General features: G+C 33.7%; 1 protein-coding gene across 1 annotated transcript in view; it reads left to right on the top strand.

Annotated features, from left to right (window-relative positions):
• The window catches only part of GRID2 (glutamate ionotropic receptor delta type subunit 2), a 919,201-nt gene that overhangs the window by 26,134 nt on the left and 872,364 nt on the right, over nt 1–20,703 (top strand). Inside the window, exon 3 of the mRNA XM_069098591.1 lies at nt 8,986–9,191. Coding sequence (XP_068954692.1) covers nt 8,986–9,191 — 206 coding nt within the window. The remainder of the gene's footprint in view (nt 1–8,985; nt 9,192–20,703) is intronic.

Raw genomic sequence — 20,703 nt, 5'->3', positions numbered from 1 at the left:
CTTTGCCTACTACATAATACATGCTTAGTAAATATTTAAAGTGATTTGGATATATGAATGATATCTTCAATGATTCTTCTTTGGTCCAAATCACCAAAGAAACCAATTGGCTTTTAAATCAGAATTCATCATTTTCAGACTACATTCAGAAAGATTCAGTGGTTCATATGCTTAATTTAATGGTGATAATGAAGGAGTTTAGGCTCTGGGAAGCTCCTTGAATCTTCCCATTTGATGAGGCATATGCCCGAGGTCATAAGCCTTTAATTATTACCATTAGGTCCAAATCTCTGTTACTCTTAACCTAGTCCAGCACACTATTGTCCAGCTGATTCCCATGCTTGATCCTATCAGAATATCTATACCCAACTCTGTTACCCTTAAACTAGCCCAGCCCTCCATTGTTTGTTATTCCCAGGTAGACTTCATTTATGTCCCACCTTTAATACCATTCCTCCTTAGACTCCTCCTCAAGACCCTCCCCAAACCCTTCTTCTAGACCACCCCTACATCCCTCCCACAAACTTTCTATATATCAGATCCATCTTGCCTCCATGAGGGGATCACATTTAGTCTAGCTCAGACTCTGTCTTTGTCAGATTGTTCAGTCCCGCTTGTCAGTACAAACATCACAAATACTTGGACTCCTTAAGAGTCTATTACGGTGAATCTTTAATAGACTTTGCTTTTCTGTGGCTGAGAGATGACTTTAGTCGAATTCATTTGGCAAGACCCAGTGTGTTGGTATTTGGGGATATTGAGCACCCCTTAAGCCCCTAAATGTCAATGATATCGCCTCTTTTCTCTATATTTTCACAGAAACAACCTTGGTTTGCTTCTCCATCATGCGCATCTTCTGTCCTCATTTCATCCTTGAACTCCTCAACTCAGCATTGTGATTGATGCTATTTATTCATCATTATCTATCATCTACTCCCATACCCCAAACTCCATTTGTGTACTATGAAAAGTCATCCATATGGCTCCTTTGATAGACATAAGCATCAAATCCCTCATGCAGAAATAATTAATGTCTCTAAATTCTATGCTCCATCCTGCCATATTGGAGATTTTTACATGCATCTCTGCCAATGGACTATGACTGAAATAAATAGGATCTGCTTGTGTTATGTTCACTTTTATTATTGTAGTTTGAAGGGAGGAATTATTTGGAAAACCGTGATCAAACCCTGAGAATAAGTTATTCAAAGTATGAACCATTCTAAATCTTATACTCTTGTCTCAGTTATCTGCCCATTATATTCTATAATAACCTTATATCAGGTCTACTGGGGAGAAATGGAATTGATCAAGATTTCCCTGATCAATAACCCCTGTACCCCATACATTGGAAAACACATCTGCAACACACAGAGACAAACACTGGTAAACCTCTGTGAGTTCTCTTTCATTTTGAACATGTTTAAACTACTATTCAAAATCCTTTTACTATTTATTCCATCCTTGCTGCCACTTTGACATATTTTTTCCTTCATTCATAATCCTTTCCAGGACAATTTTCTCATTCATTTCATCTTTATTAGCATTTCTTATGTTCATCCTACCTATTTTAATGCTAAGGTTTTTTTTTTTGCTTTTTTTTTTTTTTGTCCAGACAGTTTTAAGCAAAGGCAAACACACAGTCTTAGCAGCTTGTCTCCTCTTTAAAGATTATAGAAACTAATCACTGACAGTCTTTTACTTTGTGTTTTAAAACATATTGGTAGGCATGAAGGAACACTTAGCACAGACTTCTACCTGAATTAGAAGAATAATAAATATTTCAAGTGCCAATGATTTGCATTAGAAAAACCAAATAATAAGATTACAAATATTCAGTGACTGATTTTAATTTTGTTTAGCAAGTAAGGTCTTTGATTTAACCTATTACAGCACATGAGGCAGAAATATATCTCTTAAGTTCTTGTCGGGATTCTAAACTACATTGTAAATACAACATTTTCTGCCAGAAAGGGGTCAGGGTAACTACCATTGTCTCCTTCTTTTCTTTGGCCTTAAAGTAAGATCTTCACATCTCTAAAGCTGACCTTCCACCCATTCTTAGGATGTCCTGTTAGCTAACTGGATAGAGTGCTGAATTTGAAATCAGATAAAATGCCATAGAAACTTCTTTGTTCTGTTACCCAAGGCAAATAACTTGACTTCTCCATGCCTTAGTTTCCTCATCTTTGAAATAGAAATAATAATAGCACCCACTTCAAACGGGTTTGGTATAGATCAAATAAAATAGCATGCAAATTGCTTTACAAATCTTAAGGAACTATAAAATTCCTATTACTATTCTTGTTGTTTTAAATTTTACCTGTCTTCCCTCCATGAAGATGAGATTTATTTGAAGGTTTTAGAAAAAGAAAAACTTACTCCTTCAAAAATGGCAAAATTCCCAGTTTACTAGTTGGTGGGGGGGAGGAGTTGCTTCATGGATCTTATTGTCCCTTTTAGCTCCTAAGAAATATACATTAAATTCTTTTTTAATATCATTCAGGAATACTTATATGACCAATACATACTTATATGTGTATATTATGCAACTATATATAAAATTATATTTCTTTTTATTTTAATTAAACATTTTTAAAAGTTTTGAGTCCCAAATTCTATGCCTGCCTCCCTCCTTTCCCTCCCACCTCCCCAAGACAGTAAGCAAACTGACATAATTTATGCAAGTGCAATTATATTTTTCTTACTTCAGGACATTTTGGTGTGATGGTATTAAATCATTCATTTGTCCTTTTTGGCTTTGGTTTTGGGAAGACATACAGTTTGTCATTGTAGACAGATTTTCCATGGATAATCCCTCCATGTATCAAGTCCTCAATTACACAAATTCATCTGTAGGAGATGTCTAACCACTGACTTTAAGTAATTTGGCTACTGCTGAGCAGCCAATATAGTTAAGGCAGATTAATTCACAAATTCTTGACTTCAAATCTCTATGTAATAACTATTATAGGATGAAATTCATGTGTGTTTAATTTCACATAGAATATGAACAGCAGAGTTTTTCTCTCCTTCAATACACAATCTAGCCAAGAGCTGTCAGAATAACATTGAATTAATCTGGGATAACACAAATATTTTAAAGCATTCTTTTTTATTAACTACTTTGATTTAACAATCTATAACTTATATTTAGCTTTTCTACTCTTTACTGTTAATGCTATTTTTCTACTGTTGTCCCCCATTTTCTTTTTTTTATTTTAAATTAATTTGTTTTACAACATTCATTTCCACAAGCTTTTGAGTTACAAATTTTCTCCACATCTTTCCCCAATCTGCTCTCTTCCTATATCTTCCCTCATACCCCCTCCATCTTTCCAGTAGGCCAAGATGGAATTCCATACCTCAGTGCTTTTGTATCTTATTTTCCAGTTGCTTGCAAAATAATAATAAAGTTTTTTTTAAACATTTGATTTTAAAACTTTGAATTACATATTCCTTCCCTTCTTCCCTCATCACCCAACCCTTACTGGAAAGATAAGCAATTCAATAAAGGTTATACATGTGTAGTTACACAAAACATTTCCATAGTGGATATATTGTGAAAGACTGACTACATTTCCCTCTATCCTATCCCACCCTGCCACTTGTTCTATTTTCTAATTTGACCCTGTCCCTTTTCAAAAGTGTGTGCTTCTAACTACACTCACCCCAATCTGTGTCCTCCCTTCTATCATCCCCCTTCTTATCCCCTTCCTCCCTACTTTCCTGTAGGGTAAGATAACAAAATTTAGTGTGTATGTTATTCCCTCCTTAAGCCAAAATCAATGAGAGTAAGGTTGACCCATTCCCTTTTGCATTCCTGTTGTTCCCCTCCATTTTAACAGTTTCCCTTGCCTCTTTTATATGAGATAATTTATCCTATTCTGTCTCTCCCTGTCTCCTCTCATTATATTCCTCTCTCACCTATTAATTTTATTTTTTATATCATCCCTTCCTATTCAATTGACCCTGTGCCCCCTGTCAATGTATACCTGTACATGCATATAAACACACCCACATATGTATTTATATGCACATATACCCTCCTATATGAACATACATGTATGTATGTATATGTATATACACACATACACACACATTATATTCCCATCAACTATCCTCATACTGAGAAAAGTTTCATAAGTTAACAATTATCATTTTTCCATGTAGGAATGTAAATAGTTGAACTTTGATAAGTTCCTTATGATTTATTTTCCCTGTTTGCCTTCTCATGCTTCTCTTGCTTCTTGCATTTGAATGTAAGATTTTCTATTCAGCTCTTGTTTTTTCATCAAGAATGCTTGAAAGTCCTCTATTTCATGACGGAAAATATTTTCCTGTGAAACATGATACTCTGTTTTGTTGGGTAGGTGATTCTTGGTGTTGATCCTAGCTCCTTTGACCTCCAGAATATCATATTCCAAGCCCTTCGATCTCTTAATGTAAAAGCTGCTAGATCTTGTGTTATCCTGATTGTGTTTCCACAATATTCAAATTGTTTCTTCTTGGCTGCTAGTATTTTCTCCTTGTTCTGAGAACTCTGGAACCTGGCTATAATATTTCTGAGAATTTTCTTTTTGGGATCTTTTTCAAGAGATGATCATTGAATTCCTCCAATTTCTATTTTGCCCTCTGGTTCTAAAATATCAGGGCAATTATCTTTGAGAATTTCTTAAAGGATGATTTCTAGGTTCTTTTTTTCATCATGACTTTCAGGTAGTCCAATAATTTTTAAATTATCTCTGCTGGAACTGTTTTCCAGTTCAATAGTTTTTCCAATGAGATTTCACATTGCCTTCTATTTTTTCATTTGTTTGCATCCATTTAGTAATATCTTGATTTCTCATAATGTCATTAGCTTCCTTTTATTCCTATCTAATTCTGAAGGAATCATTCTCTTCAGTGAACTTTTGAAATTCTTTTTCCATCTGGCAAATTTGGGTTTTCCAGGCATTCTTCTCCTCATTGACTTTTTGGGCCTCTTTTGCCATTTGAGTTAGTCTATTTTTAAGGTATTATTTTCTTCAGTAAGGTTGTTGACTCTCTTTTCATGATTTTCTTGCATCATTCTCATTTCTCTTCACAATTTTCCCTCCACTTTTCTTACTTGATTTTCAAAATCCTTCTTGAGCTCCTCCATGGCCTGTAACCAATTCATATTATTCTTGGAAGCTTTTGGTGCAGGGGTTCTAACTTCACTGTCTTCCTCTCATTCTCTGCTTTGATCCCCAAAAAAGAATCCGATGTTTGATTGCTGTGCTTGCTTTGCTTCCTTTGCTTGCTCATGTTACCACTCATTTTCTTGACTTTTGAGTTCTTTTCCACAAAATAATTCTGCTTCTAAAGAGGAGAGCTTTGTCCCAAATGGCTGGGGTTTTTGCAGCTGCCGGACCTATTAGTTGGGTGCCCTCTCTACAGACACCACAAGCTCTGGCTCACTGGTCACACACCCCAGGACCACCATCCAAGACCACAGTCCAGATCCAGGCAGGTTAAAGCAAGAGCTATTACCCTCTGAATGGTTACTTGGTCCCCTTAGAATCTGCAGGCCAGGAGCTCTGAAGCAGCCATGGTAAGGAAGCTGCATAGCCGCTGCCCCTCTGCTGCTTCTGACTCTGAGGGCAGGGGCCAGACTGTGCCTCCATTCCCCCCAGTTCCAATAGAGTTCCACACTGACCGTTTATTTTGCTTTTGGCATTTATGGGTTGATAATTCTGTAAACCACCACAGCTGCTGGTGATCCATTCTCACAAAGTCCACTCCAGCCACTGCTGGTTGTGGCTGCCCTGGGGCTTTAACCCTTCACCTCACGCAGGACTGTGCTCAGCTCTCAGTCTGGTACAATAGACCCTTTCTGTCCACTTTCCAGATTGCCTTCAGTGGGAGATTTGTTTCTCTCCATCACTTTGTGGAATCTGTAGCTCTAAAATTTGTTTAGAATCATATAGGTAATTGAGGTGGTTATGGGGGGAGCTCACAGAGTTTTCCTGCTACTATGCCACCATCTGGGCTCCACCCCTCCCCCCCCTTTTCAATCATATTTTCTCTTTAAAAAGAATTTTTTCTTTGTTTTAACATATTTCAAACTACCAGTCTTGATCTTTCTCCTCTTTGGATCTTGTATTATTTTTATTCTGGTTCCATGTGATTTCCTTATTTTCTTCCTTCCCCCACTCTACTATTTCCTTGTCCAAGTCACTCTCTCTTCATGTGTTTTTTCTTGTGTCTGAGGTCATTTGATAGCAGACAAATTTTGCCAAATGATACAGTGGCACAATACCTCTTAGAACAGTAATAAAAGATATCTTTTTTCAGTGATCCAATGGAAGGTAGTAACACATTACTTTAAAAATGTTTCAGATGAAGTAGGAATATTTGTAATACTTTTCATTATATTTTTAATGCTTAATTTTGTATCAACATTTTTTTATTTTATTGAATTAAAATTTTCCTTCTCTCTACACTAAATTCATATTGGACTAGCTTTAGAAACCTGGCTTATTTTAGAATAATTGTGTGCCTATTCTGTCAGATTTAACACATTCTAAAAATATGGTGAAACTTTTTTAAAAAGATTAAAATATGTTTTGAAAAGTTATGCTTTTAAGGAATTAGATACAAACTTTCTATGCTATATTCAGTTTACTCAATTTTGACTGAGTTTTAAGTCATCTGAGTTAAATGCAAGTGAAATATGTTACATAAACTACTTAGGTATCATGAAACCTTAACTTCTCAAATCAATTCCTTTACTTTTTTTTTTTGCCCCCACCTGATTTTGCTGTTTGTAGCAGCAAGCACCCCAGCATCCCCAGGGTGTCTGCCAATACAGGTTCTTGGATCTGCTTTGATAAAGGAAAGCAACTCAAAATGGGTTAACAAGCTTACTTTAATCAGTCAGATATGTATCATTCACCTAGTTCAGGGGGAGAAGGTCAGCACCCTGAACTTCAAAATATAGACAGAATTATCAAGACAAAAACAGATCAAGTACACAGATTTCCAAACTGTCCAACCATTACATCCATACCAAACAACATCTGGGTTTCAAAGCCTGGGGGCTCTCAACAATGGCTAGCCCAGAGTCTCATCAAATCACTGAACACTTCTCAAAGTGAGCCCCAAAACAAAGCCTCACATCATGGCTTATATAGCCTTCTCCTGGATCAGAGAATGTAACAACCTTATTGACCCACTGGCCAATCAAAAATCTACTGAAAAACAAGCCTCCCACCCCAGGCTCCAGGTGCACTTTAGCCTAGGGACAGGGAACATCTTTTAAATTTACATTCCCATTACACTGTTATAGCAAATTTGTAGAGGAAATTTCCTCTACTATTCATTACATAGCTACAGCTGTTCTACAACATATTTTATGATTGAATATTAGCTTATACTATATGGTATTGTGTTAAATCTTACTTATCACATATAACAATATAACATATTTTATGTTATGCTATAGTGTCTTGTATTATTGAATAATTATGTAAGTTAAATGTATAATTCTATGCTATAACTGAAGATATTATCTAGAGGTAGAGAAGACATCAGAGGTAATCTAGTTAAGCTTCGTTTATTTTACGTTTGAGCAAAATGAGACCTAGGCAGATCAAGTGACTTGCCCAAAGTGACATAGTCAGGGTCTGTCAGAGTTAAAACTTGAAAAGAATTCTTTCTTTTTTCCTGCCTGCCTGATTCTTTATCCACTATATCATATTGCCTCTCAGTACCACTAAATTTTAGATAAATTGGATACATATTTCAGTTTCTAGGTTTCAAATTGAATAATGTGGCCTCTATTTCATCAAACTTAATTTTGAATGTGAGGTACCCTCTTATTAATTGTTTTTTTTTCTTTTTGGAGGGTGGCTGGTGCTCTATTCACTGTACCACCTAGCTGCCCCTCTCTTATTAATTCTTAACTTTCATTTTGGTCCTAAAATTCTGAGTCCATTTCTCAGCAAAGATTTATTAGAAAAACAAATTATTGCTTCGCAAACATCATCATATTTATTTTTATAAAGAGTATTTTGTAGTTGTCATCATATATTTCATATGTGGTTTTTTTTGGTAGGTAAACTCCCAAGTACTTTTTCACATTAGGTAATTATCTTGAATGGAATTTCTCATTCTATCTCTTCCCATTGGGTTTTCTTTTTAATAAACAGAAATATAGATGACTTTAGGATTTAATCTATGTTGGATAAAATATTATGAATGCCTATTAAGAATCATCTTATGGGGGGTGGCCAGGTAGCACAGAGAGTAAGAGCAATGGCCCCAGAGTCAGGATGACCTGTCATTGGATCTGGGCTCAGACACTTAGTACCCACCCAGAAACACCTGGCTGTGTAACCTTGAGCAAGTTACTTAACCCCAATTGCTTTAAAAAAAAAAAAGAATGATCTTATAGGGGCAGCTAGATGGCACAGTGAATAAAGCACTTGGCCCTGGAGTCAGGAGGACCTGAGTTCAAATCCGGCCCCAGACACTTAACACAAAACTATCTGTTTGACATTGGCCAAGTCACTTAACACCATTTGCCCTACCTTCCCTCCTCCAAAAAGCAAAAAAAAAAAAAAAAAAGAATAATCTTGTATTTATTGATACCTATGGACTGAGGTGGGATAAGTAAAGGAAAGAAAGGAAAAAGGATTGTTATTTTCCTAATTTTTATTTAAGGAGGTTAAAAAAAATCTTAGGAATACTTGGGCACATTGCAAATGGAATGGTGATTTAAAATCATACATATGAAGAAAATAAGTATCAATTCATAACTTTTCCATTTATGTTAATATATCAGGTTATGTTTTTTAATTTAAATGCATTCCAACAGATAGCTAATTGAGTTTTTGTTACTTTCAGATTGTTTTTTTTTCCAATACAGGACTAAATGTATATTTTAGAAGGTGCCAAAAAGCATGTTTCTTTTCTCTTCTGAACTTTAATTAGTATTTGATGGGTTTTTTATGTTCCTAGATATCCGTGGAATACAAGAGTTTTTGGACAAAGGGTCGCAGCAGGGGATGGATGTGGCACTTCAAAAAGTAGAAAATAACATCAATAGAATGATCACCACTCTCTTTGATACGATGAGAATAGAAGAATTAAACCGCTATCGAGACACTCTTAGAAGAGCCATTCTGGTGATGAATCCTTCTACAGCCAAATCCTTCATTACAGAGGTAAGTAGAAATTACATTGGCTGTATGAATGTAGTATAAAGAAATGTATGCTTGGGTGCAGAGAATAATAACATTTTGGAAAAGTGCCAAGAAATTAACTCTGCAACTCTCATTAACACTAATGGGAAAGAGCAAAGCGGATTCTTTGCTCATCACATTTACCCCAACTATTCAGTTAATTGCTTGGAATATTTGTATTTATGAGTATTTAGGCACAAAGCCAAGGGGAGTTTAAAAAGTTTTATGATGATTTAAAAGTTACATAACTGAATGAATGATTTTAAGTCCACCAATAAATTTGAGAGTTCATTGCAACCTCACTAATTCTTAACTTTTTCTTTGGCAAGCCTTAAAATTTGCAGTCCTCTTATTAGTAAAGATTTACTAGAAGAAAACTTGTATTGCTTAAACATCATATTTTTTGCAAAACATACAGCAGGTTCAGTTTTGCATTGTAAAACTATGTAGCACCATTAGCAATGAAAACTGCAAAACTTTCAAAGCAATGAACTCTGTTCTTTGTTGCCACTCCTCATATTTTTATTGTATTTCTCCATTTATTTCCTAACTGAGGATTTCTTAAAAAAAAATAATTAAAACTACTCTGATAGCCAATGCAAAATAGAAACATTCTCTTTTTTCTACACTCATTTTTTTTTCATTTCTAATATTATGATACACTCTTAGCTGCTTCCAGGGTCAACATCAGCATTTCTATGATGTTCAACTGATGGCTGAAGGGCTCACCTAATGCATTATTCTATTGCTAGAATGTATCAGAGCCATAGATCCAATCACAAAGTAATGCAAGACATGAACCGATATAAAAAAAAAGTAATCTTAAAGTGTTTTCTGCATCTGTGCACATCAACATATCAGGGATCTTTGATTCCATTAGTGGAGGAACCCCACCCTAACTCACATTACAGCTGAGTTATAATTTATTACATAAATCTTTGAGATTGACCTGAAGTTCGGGGGCTATGCTAGTTTGTCAGTGTATCAGAGAATGAATTTGAACTCAGTTCTTCCTAACTCCAAGTCTAGAATTCTCTTCAATAAACCATACTTAATCTTTGCCCATATACAAGATGGTACAATGTCTTTCGCTTTTAAGACATAAATAATCTAATTTCCCTTTCATTTCTGATTCTCCAACAAGTAGAATATGAAGAACATGCCTACTTTTTGCACTGGTCATCAAGGAAGATCTAATTGTGTGATTCACTTATGGTCAAAAAAAGATACCTCCCCAATTCACAGGTTTGAAACCCCTTGGTTACTGTCAAACTCATTTAACACGTCTTGTCACTCAGGGGAATATTCCTTTTACCAAATAAATGGGTGTTACTTTGGTTTTCTGAAACAAATAATTGAAAAGGAGTGTTGATCAGATACTCTTCTTATTCATATTACTTCCTGCATTTTCTTACAATTTTCCTATGAGTTTGAGAGACCCAGAGAAGAAAAAATAGTTTATACTTCTCAGAACTGCTATATTATAAAGAGGTTAATTTTTTTAAATGCTGTAGCCAGTAAAGGTGCTTGGTAAGCTGTAGATGAGAAATGGAACTCCCTTGGTCTATGTCTTGAGGTGCATCTCCCTTCACTCTCTGAGTAGTACAAAGTCCTTTGGTCTTATACAGTTGACAAGGAAGGAGGAAAAAGGTGGTAAGTCATATGAATGCCTACTGGAAGTAGGGCTCTATTCAAAAGAAAGATTGTCTCATAGCACCAAAGATGGTTCTCTACCAGTTATCTAGGAAACAAAAAATATTTTGTCTTCTTTCTTATGGAATTTGGCTAAAATCTGAGGTTCCCTCCCAAGGAGTCCACAGCATGATGTCAATTTCTGTTCACTATAACCACACTTTATAAATAGAAAAAGAATAGTAGTTCTTAATGAAGGTTAAGTCCTACTAATTTGAAAAATGTATTCATTTTCTAATAAAAGAGAAGCCACATGGAATCTTTAGCCCAGTACTGAAGTATGAAATGTGCAGTGGCAGAATAGCAATGCTACTTCAAAATATGCAATTATTCAGTCACATGGAATTACTTCACCAGCATGTGTGGCTGTTCTCTTGTTCAGTCATGTCTAACTCTTTGTAAACCTGAAGATAATACTGTCCATGGAGGTTTTTTTTTTTTGACAAAGATGCTGGAGTAATTTGTCATTTCCTTCCTCAAGGCATCAGAAAAGAAAAAAAAAACAGAGATTCATTGATTTGTGCATAAGTATCTGAGACCATATTAGAATGCAGGTCTTTCTGACTCCATGCCCAGTGCCCTATCCACTAAGCCATCTAGCAAAATTCCTTCCTCCCAATATACTATGCCACTTCAGTAAACAACAAGAACAAAGTTGAGAGGGTGGCTGGGTAGCACAGCTAGTAAGAGCACCAGCTCCAGTGTTGGGATGACCTGGAGATTGAATCCTGGGCTCAGACACTTAGCACCCACCCAGAAACACCTGGCCGTGTAACCTTGAGCAAGTTACTTAACCCCGATTGCTAAAAAAAAAAAAAAAAAAAAAAAAAAGAACAAAGTTGAGTTCCACTTTGAAACACAGTGTCATAGTCATCACTTTAACTACTTTACCTGCTTTTTTAATCACTGTCAAATTAGAGTTGAAAAAAAAATAAGAGAAAACATTAACAATAGCTCATTGATATGGGAGCTGCTAATTGTAGTGTGAATTTGAGTCTGTTGATGTAAAGAACCTATATTATGAAATATTGTTTCCTAAATCCACTCCCTCCTATAATTTTTCAAAGGATCCCTGCAATTCATTCCCACACAGGTTGTCTTAGCTTGACCTAATACTTCAAAACAACTTTATTCAGTCCATAAGCATTGCAGAGGTGGCCTCACAAACAAAATGTCTTCTCCTCAGCCTTAGATTTTCCCAGGTTAAGTGTGGCTGCTCGGGGTAATAATTATTTACTGGATAGCCTGAGGCCCCATCTGATTTATTACTCTATTGCTAGACCATTACCAAGAAACATAAATCCAAAAGCAGAATCATTTCATTAAGACATGAAACAACATAAATAACAAAGGAGGAAAGCAACTAGTCAAATATTCACTGCACCCATACATAATTCCATACAACTGCCTATACCTCCATGGAAGTTATAGTTTTGTTCTTTTTTTTCCTTGTGATTCTCTGCCATAACAAAGGGATACAATTACTTTGGGACTAACAGTGTCAGTTGTGGATAAAGAATAGTATGGTACCCACCTGCCTCTTGAGAGTCAATTTCCAGAGATGTTATGTTGTTCAGTCATTTTTCAGTCCTGCCTGACTCTTTGTGACCCCATTTGAGTTTTTTTTGGTAAAGATACTGGAGTGGCTTGGCATTTACTTTTCCAGTTCTTTTTACTGATGGGGAACTGAGGCAAATAAGGTTAAGTGACTTGCCCAGTGTCATATAGCTAGTGAGTGTCTAGAGCCACATTTGAACTTGGGAAGGTGAGTCTTCCTGACATGAGCCCCTTGGGCAATATCCACTGGCCCAAGTAACTGATACGCCATATACATACATATAAGCTCTCAGTTTGGAAAACAAACAGGACTTATGATTTTATTAATATAATTAATTCCTAAGTGAACAAATTCTCTCTACCAAAAGAGATACTATAGTTTTCTTAGAGAGTTGCCTAGCGTACTAAAATAAGTGGTGACTTACCCATGGACACATGCCAGTTCGTGTCAGAGGAGGACTCGAACCCTGATCTTCCTGGCTTCTTGGTCTTGAACCCAAATAGAAAAGGATACAACTAAATCATATTAAAGTATCTCTGTGAACCACATATTTGACTTAGTTTTAAAGTTTATCTTTTTTCTAAATTTTGTTACAGTTTTATGTATTTTGTTAAATGTTTCCCAATTACATTTTAATCTACTTTGAGTCATACCTGGGAGTGTGACCCATAAGTCACATATGACCCATTTATTTGACATCTCTGTATTATACAATTTTTACTATCTTTGGGAGATAGAGTCAAAAGAATATCTGTTGTAGTGAATGAAGTCCTGACTATGTGCCTACCATAAGATAACTGCATATGTCATTGGGTGTTTGCAACAGCTGTGATTTTTCAAAAATTTGTTAAATGTGGTGTCTGTAAATACCTGAAGTGATACCTGTCCTTCCCCTCTGTTACATACCTACCACAATCTCAATGTTCTTTGAACACTCGACAAAATAATAGAATGATATAATCCTTGAAAATGCAGGGATAACATTTATTCTTAAATAAATTTGGGTCATCAAATGGCAAATGAGAGTGTATGGGGTTTTGTCATGAGGTGTATAATTAGCAATTTGAAAGTGCCAAAAGTAACCTCTGAACCTGTGACTAATACCAGATAGCAGACACCCAAGAAGCCATTTGATTTCCATTATAGATATAAAAAATGTTAAATTATTGTATACCTTATATATAGCAAATGCATTATACATATCATGTGCATATTCTGTGTTAACATATTAGATATTAAGTAATTAGTTCATTTAAAAAAATAGCAATTAAATAGATTTAATAAACTAAATACTAACTCTAGCATAGAACAACAATTAAAAAGTAAGCTTATTAATTAGCTAAGAGTTATGGCAATGTATGGTAGTGGTTAGAGAGCTTGCCCAAGAAACAGTAAGAGCAAACCTCAAGTCTTGTCTGAGAATCATATACTGGTTGGGTGATCTTTGCAAGTCACTTAACCTCACAGTGATTGCCACAAAGCACCTCAAGAAAATGATAAATTGCAAAAAAGAAAAAGATTGTTCTGCCCAGGCAGAGTTTTCTGGATGAAACATAGAAAACTAGTAAAAAGATATATGTATGTAAATTCATAATTGGAGAGATAGAGAGGAGACGGGGGGGCACTTCTCTTGGAGCCAGGGAAAATGGGGTTTGTATCCTGCCCCTGACACACTCTGGTTGCATGATCCTGGACCATTTCTGAACCTCTCAGAGCTCTAGGAAACTGTACAAGTGTAAGAGAAGGTGCTTATCTACATTGGAAGTTATCTCACTAGGATTTCTCTATATCAATGAAATGAGATTAAATAGCCACCCTTCATCTTATGTAAATATTATTTTCATAAATTTAACAACCTTTCATAAAGCATTTCTGGTCTAGAAGGCTGTCTGTAAGCATTAAAATTACTATGCTGGGTGTGATTTCAACTGAAAGTCAGACAGAAAAAGCACATCTAATTATCCAGAAACAATAATGTTTAACAAGTGTAGAGTAAAAGGTTTAATAAAATAGAGTTCCCTTAGCCTTGCTCTTTAAAGACCAGAAAAGTTAATCATGTGATTTTTAGATTACATTTTTCTGACTTTAGTCATAGAACTTATTATACACCCTTGAAAGTCTTTGAAAAGTAATAAATGTTTTTGCTTTTGTGCTTTACCACTATTTCAAGGGCTCCAAGGCTCTTAGGAAAAGATTAGAGCTATGTGCAGCCACATAAATCAACCTGTTGTGATGCTGGCAGAAAAAAAAATGACAATGATGTACATAGAACTTGCCTTGGAATGACTAGGGTAAGCAGAGATAGCTCTGGGTTAAGTGTGATGTTGGCTTTTAATCTGAAAGCCTTGTACCCTTTGGGCACAAAAAATGAGACCTTTGTCACTAAGTACCACTTTTCTGAAAAAGTCCATCAAATCTGGTTTTCATTTGGGTATTAAAAAATATTAAGGCTTGGGGTGGCCAGGTAGCACAGCGAGTAAGAGCACCGGCTCCAGTGTTGAGAAGACCTGGAAATCGAATCCCGGGCTCAGATACTCAGCACCACACCCAGAAATAACTGGCCGTGTAACCTTGAGCAAGTTACTTAACCCCAATTGCTTCAAAAAAAAAAAAAAGAAAGAAAGAAACAAAGAAAAAAAATATTAAGGCCTTTTTCTCAGTAGAAATATATCAATTTGTTAAAAGAGGGAAAGTTTTTACTTACCTTTGATGACCTATATCCTCTATCATTCCGCTTTATAAAGAGTTCAGGCAGCTGGGTGTCAGGTCTTTTTGGCTTCTAGAGATCACAGTTCTAATCATGGTGACTGAGAATAAGCTTGGGTTGGATTTTTCAGGATCAAAAGCTTATCCTAGAGGGAAAGCTACCTTTATTAAAGAAGATTGCCTTTTCCTCGAGTTCCTAATTTGTTTGTTCTTCACATAGTCTCTGAACAAGAAGTCTTGTTCTGTTTTGTTGTAATTCTCTATTTTGATCTTAATATTATGGTGTCTTAGATAGCAGTACATGAAATTCTGTGTCCATTGTGCTCTGACTCTTCAGTGAAAGGAGATTAATTTGCTAAATTCTTCACTAGGACCAAACAGCTATTATGATTTTGCAGCTTACAGTCTCTTTTCTTCTTTATATTCCTAGGTAAATTATGTTCACTGTGTGTGGTGTTTTTCTCTTTCTGATTATTTTGTTCTGAATTTGTTCATTTTTCATAATTTCTCTGAAATCACCATATTCCTCATTTTTTATGATGACAGTATTCCTTAATATTAATGTGACATTTCACTTAGGCATTGTTCAAGCAATAGAACCTTATCTAATTACCAGATATCACAAAATTTCTGCTTTGAATATATATATATATACATATGTGTATGTACATACATATATTTATGTGTATATACATGTTTACACACACACGCACATTATATATATATGCATGGACATGTATCACTTGCCTTTCTTACATTAGACTGTATTTCTAGCATTGGGATCTATGGATTAAAGATTATTTTAGTCACTTATTTTTAATATAATTCCAAATTGTTTTACAGAATAGTTAGTCAAATTTATAACTCCAGCAAGAGTGTATTAAGGTTTTAATATTATTATAATCTTTCCAATGTTTATGACTGCTATACTTGAAAATTGGAGAGATGTGAGGTAAAACCATAGAATTACTGTGTTTTGCATTTTTAATTACTAGTCATTTGGAGCAATCTTTTATAGAGTTGTAAATAAATTATAATTCATTGCAGAATTGTTTCTTCATCCTTTGCAAAATTAGTCCTCATCCTATTTATGTGTGACAGTTCACACATAAACTAGTGATTAAACCTTTGTCCAAGTTTTGGGGTGATTAAAAGTAAAAAAAAAAACTAATCAGTGCCTTCCTTCCTTATTTTGGCTGCATTGCTTTTGTTGTAAAATCGTTTCAATATCAAGTAATTCAAATTCACTTTTATCTTTTGTGATCTCTACTCTGTTGGCAATAGCTTTGAAAGATACTTGATCCTGTTCTCTCTGTCTCTCTCTCTTTAAGATTTGATATTTTGTATTTACTTGCATACCATTTGAACTTGTTCTATGGTGAAATATTTTGGTTCAAGCCCAATTGATTCCAAATCATCTTGTTCTCCCCACCTCCTGAATTTCTTGTCAAAGAGAGGGCTTTCTACCAAGTAACTTGTTTTCTAAGGTCTATTGAACTCCAGATTATTGATTTTTGGTTGCTTACAATTCTTCTTTATCTAGTTTGTTCCATTTAGCTTCCATTCTATTAATCAGTACAGATGATTTCAAAGGTTAATACTTTACAATATAATTGAGACCTGGACTTAATTCTCTTTTAATTTCCACATTATTGTTGTTTCCCTTCATATTTTATATATATATATATTTTTTTTTTAATTTTTTTCAACCTCTATAAAGTACTCATAATTAGTCCTAATGATATAGTACTAGTATCTAGCAACTAGTAGTATCATCACTGTGAGTTTACTGGCACAGCTCAACTCCAAATAATGAATTTGAACCCAATTATATCATTCAGTATTTATTTCTATAAACTGATTTATAATTGCATTTACATTGATGTTGGTAAGCTAACTCAGATATTTCATAAATTTTGTAGTTTTATGTATATATTCTTTTATACTTTTTACTTTTATATATTTATATATTTCATAAATTTGGTAGTTTATATATATATATATATATATATGTACTTTTTACTTTTATTTTATTTTATTTTAGTTAGAACTTTGAGGGTATTTTGTATGTTCCTTTTGTATCCTGATGTTTTATTAAAACTATTAACTGTCTTATTTAGTTTCTTTGGTGATTCTTTTGGATTCTTTATATAAACTACCATAGTAACTAAATTAAGTACAATGTGTTTCACTTTTGCTAAAGCATAAAACTTGATATCTTCTGTTTTTCCTATTTCTGGAAACATGTTTCTATGTCAAATAATAATGTGGAGATGGGATATCCTTGATTGCCTGATATGTTTATTAGAAAAACTTCTAGTATTTCCCTCTTGCAAAGAATGCAAACTTTTGAATTTAGATATCTTTCATGCTATTATATTACAGGCAGACCTTTTATGGTCATCTTCCTTAGGGATTTTAGCATGTGCAATAGCATTTAAAAGCTTTTACTACATTTATTAATGTAATCAAAAAGTTAGGTTGTACTTTTTATTTGATTAATAATCCATCTTTCACCCCCATTATAAATAAAATTTGTTAATAATGAATATAAATACATATATGTGCATCTATACATATATATATATATATATATTCATATCTCTATCTTTTCAAAAGTTTTACTTTTGGGACATCTCATATTCCTGTGGTATTTATATTTTTTTTCCTTTAGGGCATAAATTAAATTATTTGAAGCAATATTAAATAATGTCATTGATATATACTTCACTTTCCTTGCAATATATCACTCACTGGTTTACATATGAGGATTAATTTACTACATCAAAGAATAGCATAGTTCTTTCTCATTTTTAAAGAATCATTTGAAAAGTTTAAATGTTAAGTGCTCTTTAAATGCTTGAGAAAACTCACAATTTGATGAGTTTTAACCAAAGAGTTTCCAGCATTTGGTTGGGTGTGGGTTTGGGTTTGGGTGTGGGTGTTTGCCTTGTTCAATTTCATGTATAAGAATGGCTTACTTCTGTGTACCTTGGGCAAGTTACTTAACCCCAATTGCCCTCCAAAAAAAAAAAGAATGGCTTACTTGAAATTTTTCATTTTCCACTAATCTGGCTATTCTATATTCTCACATTTTCAATCTTATAATCAGTACCATATATTCTGTGTGATTATTTTAATTTCTTTTCGACTTAATATTGATTTGCCTTGTTTGTTTTTAATGTGGTAATTTAATTTTCAGCCTTGTTTTGTGGTCATATTGTCTGACAGTTTGCCAATTCTGCTAGTTGAAGCAGTTTTTGTTTTTATATCATTTCCATTAGAAATATTATACACACACACACATATATAATTTATTTCTCCTTTACTTTTCAAGAATTCAATTTTTGAGGCTCATTTTTTGTTTATTTCCTTATTAAAAGTTGTATAGTGAGGTCAATCATCAGTTCACATAAAATTTCAGATAGACAGCTTTTATTCTGATGACTCTTTGGCCTAGATTCCAGAAATTTTAACATATTTCTTTATCATTATTATTTCATTTAATATTAATATCCGCTGTTTATGTGTTTTTTCCTGAATCATTTTTTTATTCAGGATATCATTAATGAATCTCCATTTGGATGTGTATCTTTTGCTTTTATTGTCAAAATTAATTAATTTTTTAAATTTTATTGTGATCTATAAAGCTGTATTTATTATTTATACCTTTTAACAGTAATTGAAATATCTCTAAGTCCTAACATTTGATGAATTTTAACATTCTCATTCAGATCTACTATTAATCTTTTCAGTCTAACTTCATATACAATTTGTTCAGCCTTATACATTCATTTTTATTTCTGTTTCCATTAGCTTTATCAAGCTCTGAGGCAGGACTATTAAAATCCTTTATGAATATTACTATTTTTCAAAATTTGGTTAACATTTCTTTATGAATTTTTAATATATCATCTGTGCATATGCATTTGGTATTGATATTTCTCATTGTCTGATTAATTTAACCATAATGTTTTTCATTTTTATCATTTTATTTTTTATTTAAATATCTAAAAATTTCTCTTCTTCCTATGCCCCACCTCATCAAAAAAGAAAAATTAAACCCTAGTGATAAATATACCTTGTAAGCAAAAAAAAAAGGTAAAATTCTGAAATTGACTGTTTTGGCTGTTACACTCCATTGCCTCTCTGTAAGGAGATAGATATCACTTCAGCATTGTTGATCATTACATTGATCAGAATTCTGAACTTTTAGTGTTATTTCTTGTTATTGTATGAATTATTCTTTTCCTTGCTTCATCCTGAATTAATGCATATAAATGTTCACTGGTGTCTCCAAAATTACTGTCCCTTTTAGCATTTCTTAAGACAAAATAGTATCTCGTTATATTCATGTGCTGTTTTGTTCAGCAATTCTCCATTATTTTCCAGTACCTTGCCTCTAAAAATTAAGGTCATGTTATTCCATGTCTGGTTCTATGTCTGTCTCTCTCTCTCTTCCTACCAAGTGGACAACTGGGAGATAAAACCTTTCTTTGGTGAAAGAGAATATCTCATGTGCAAATTCCATTATTCAAAATCTTCTTAGTATAAACATATACCTTCCCCTTCCCTCAAAGGAATGTTCTATACTTTCACACTTGATTTTCTTTTTTGAAAATATTTGTATGGTGAATTTTGTAACTAGCAACAGTCAGAAATGTATCAATATTCAAAAAAACAAAATATTCCATTAAAAAACTAAATTTTTCTTTACATAATTTGTTTAGAAAATACGTGCTTGTATAACATAACATTATATCATTGCATGTCATATATCATATTATTAGTAGGAATGGGCTTCCTATAGGTATCTCAAACTCAACATGTCCAAAATAGAGTTTTCTTAGTTTTAAATTTTTTAATAATATTGTATGACATATTTTCTAATTGTTCCAATTCTAATAATTATCTTTTCTAATTGTTGATCTATGATCATGTGGCATCTTCAAATCCTGCCTCCAGTATTTCTGCCTTTGCAATGATATATATATAACCCCTTTAATATGTCTGAACCCCACTTTCATCATCTGAAAGAAGTTTAGACTACATTAATCTATGAGGTTCTTGCCCACTTTGTCATCTATGAGGAATTACTTCAAATGTTTAAATTCCTCTGTAATTTTTAGCTCCTTTTGTACTTCATTTGCCTGATGATTTGTCTTTGTTCCAGCAGCATGCCTTGAGACAGTGCTTAGCATAATACCTGCATATAGTAAGCACTTCATAAATGTTTGTTCCCCTTTCTTTAATCCTCAATTCAATATGTCATTTTAATCAATAACCAAAAATTTTAACATATTTATTTCATTATTTAATCTTTTCTTGATAATTATCCTTTTTAACATTTTTTTTTGTATTCAGGTTGAGTTATTTTGAAGTTGAATAATTCACTTACCACTTAAAACATTTTTCCCCAGGTATTACTCAACTATCTGTTTTTTTGAATACCTACCATTTTGCATTGGTAATTTTGCTCTGCTTTATAGAATATGATGTTTTAGAGTTGTAACTTAAGCTCTTTTGCTTTCTCTTTAA

This window comes from Petaurus breviceps, unplaced genomic scaffold (assembly GCF_028583685.1).
Source record: "Petaurus breviceps papuanus isolate PSGF00001 unplaced genomic scaffold, PetGlider_PUasm1.0 126, whole genome shotgun sequence".
NCBI classification, from domain to species: Eukaryota; Metazoa; Chordata; class Mammalia; order Diprotodontia; family Petauridae; genus Petaurus; species Petaurus breviceps.
This window is presented reverse-complemented; position numbering and strand designations above follow the sequence as displayed.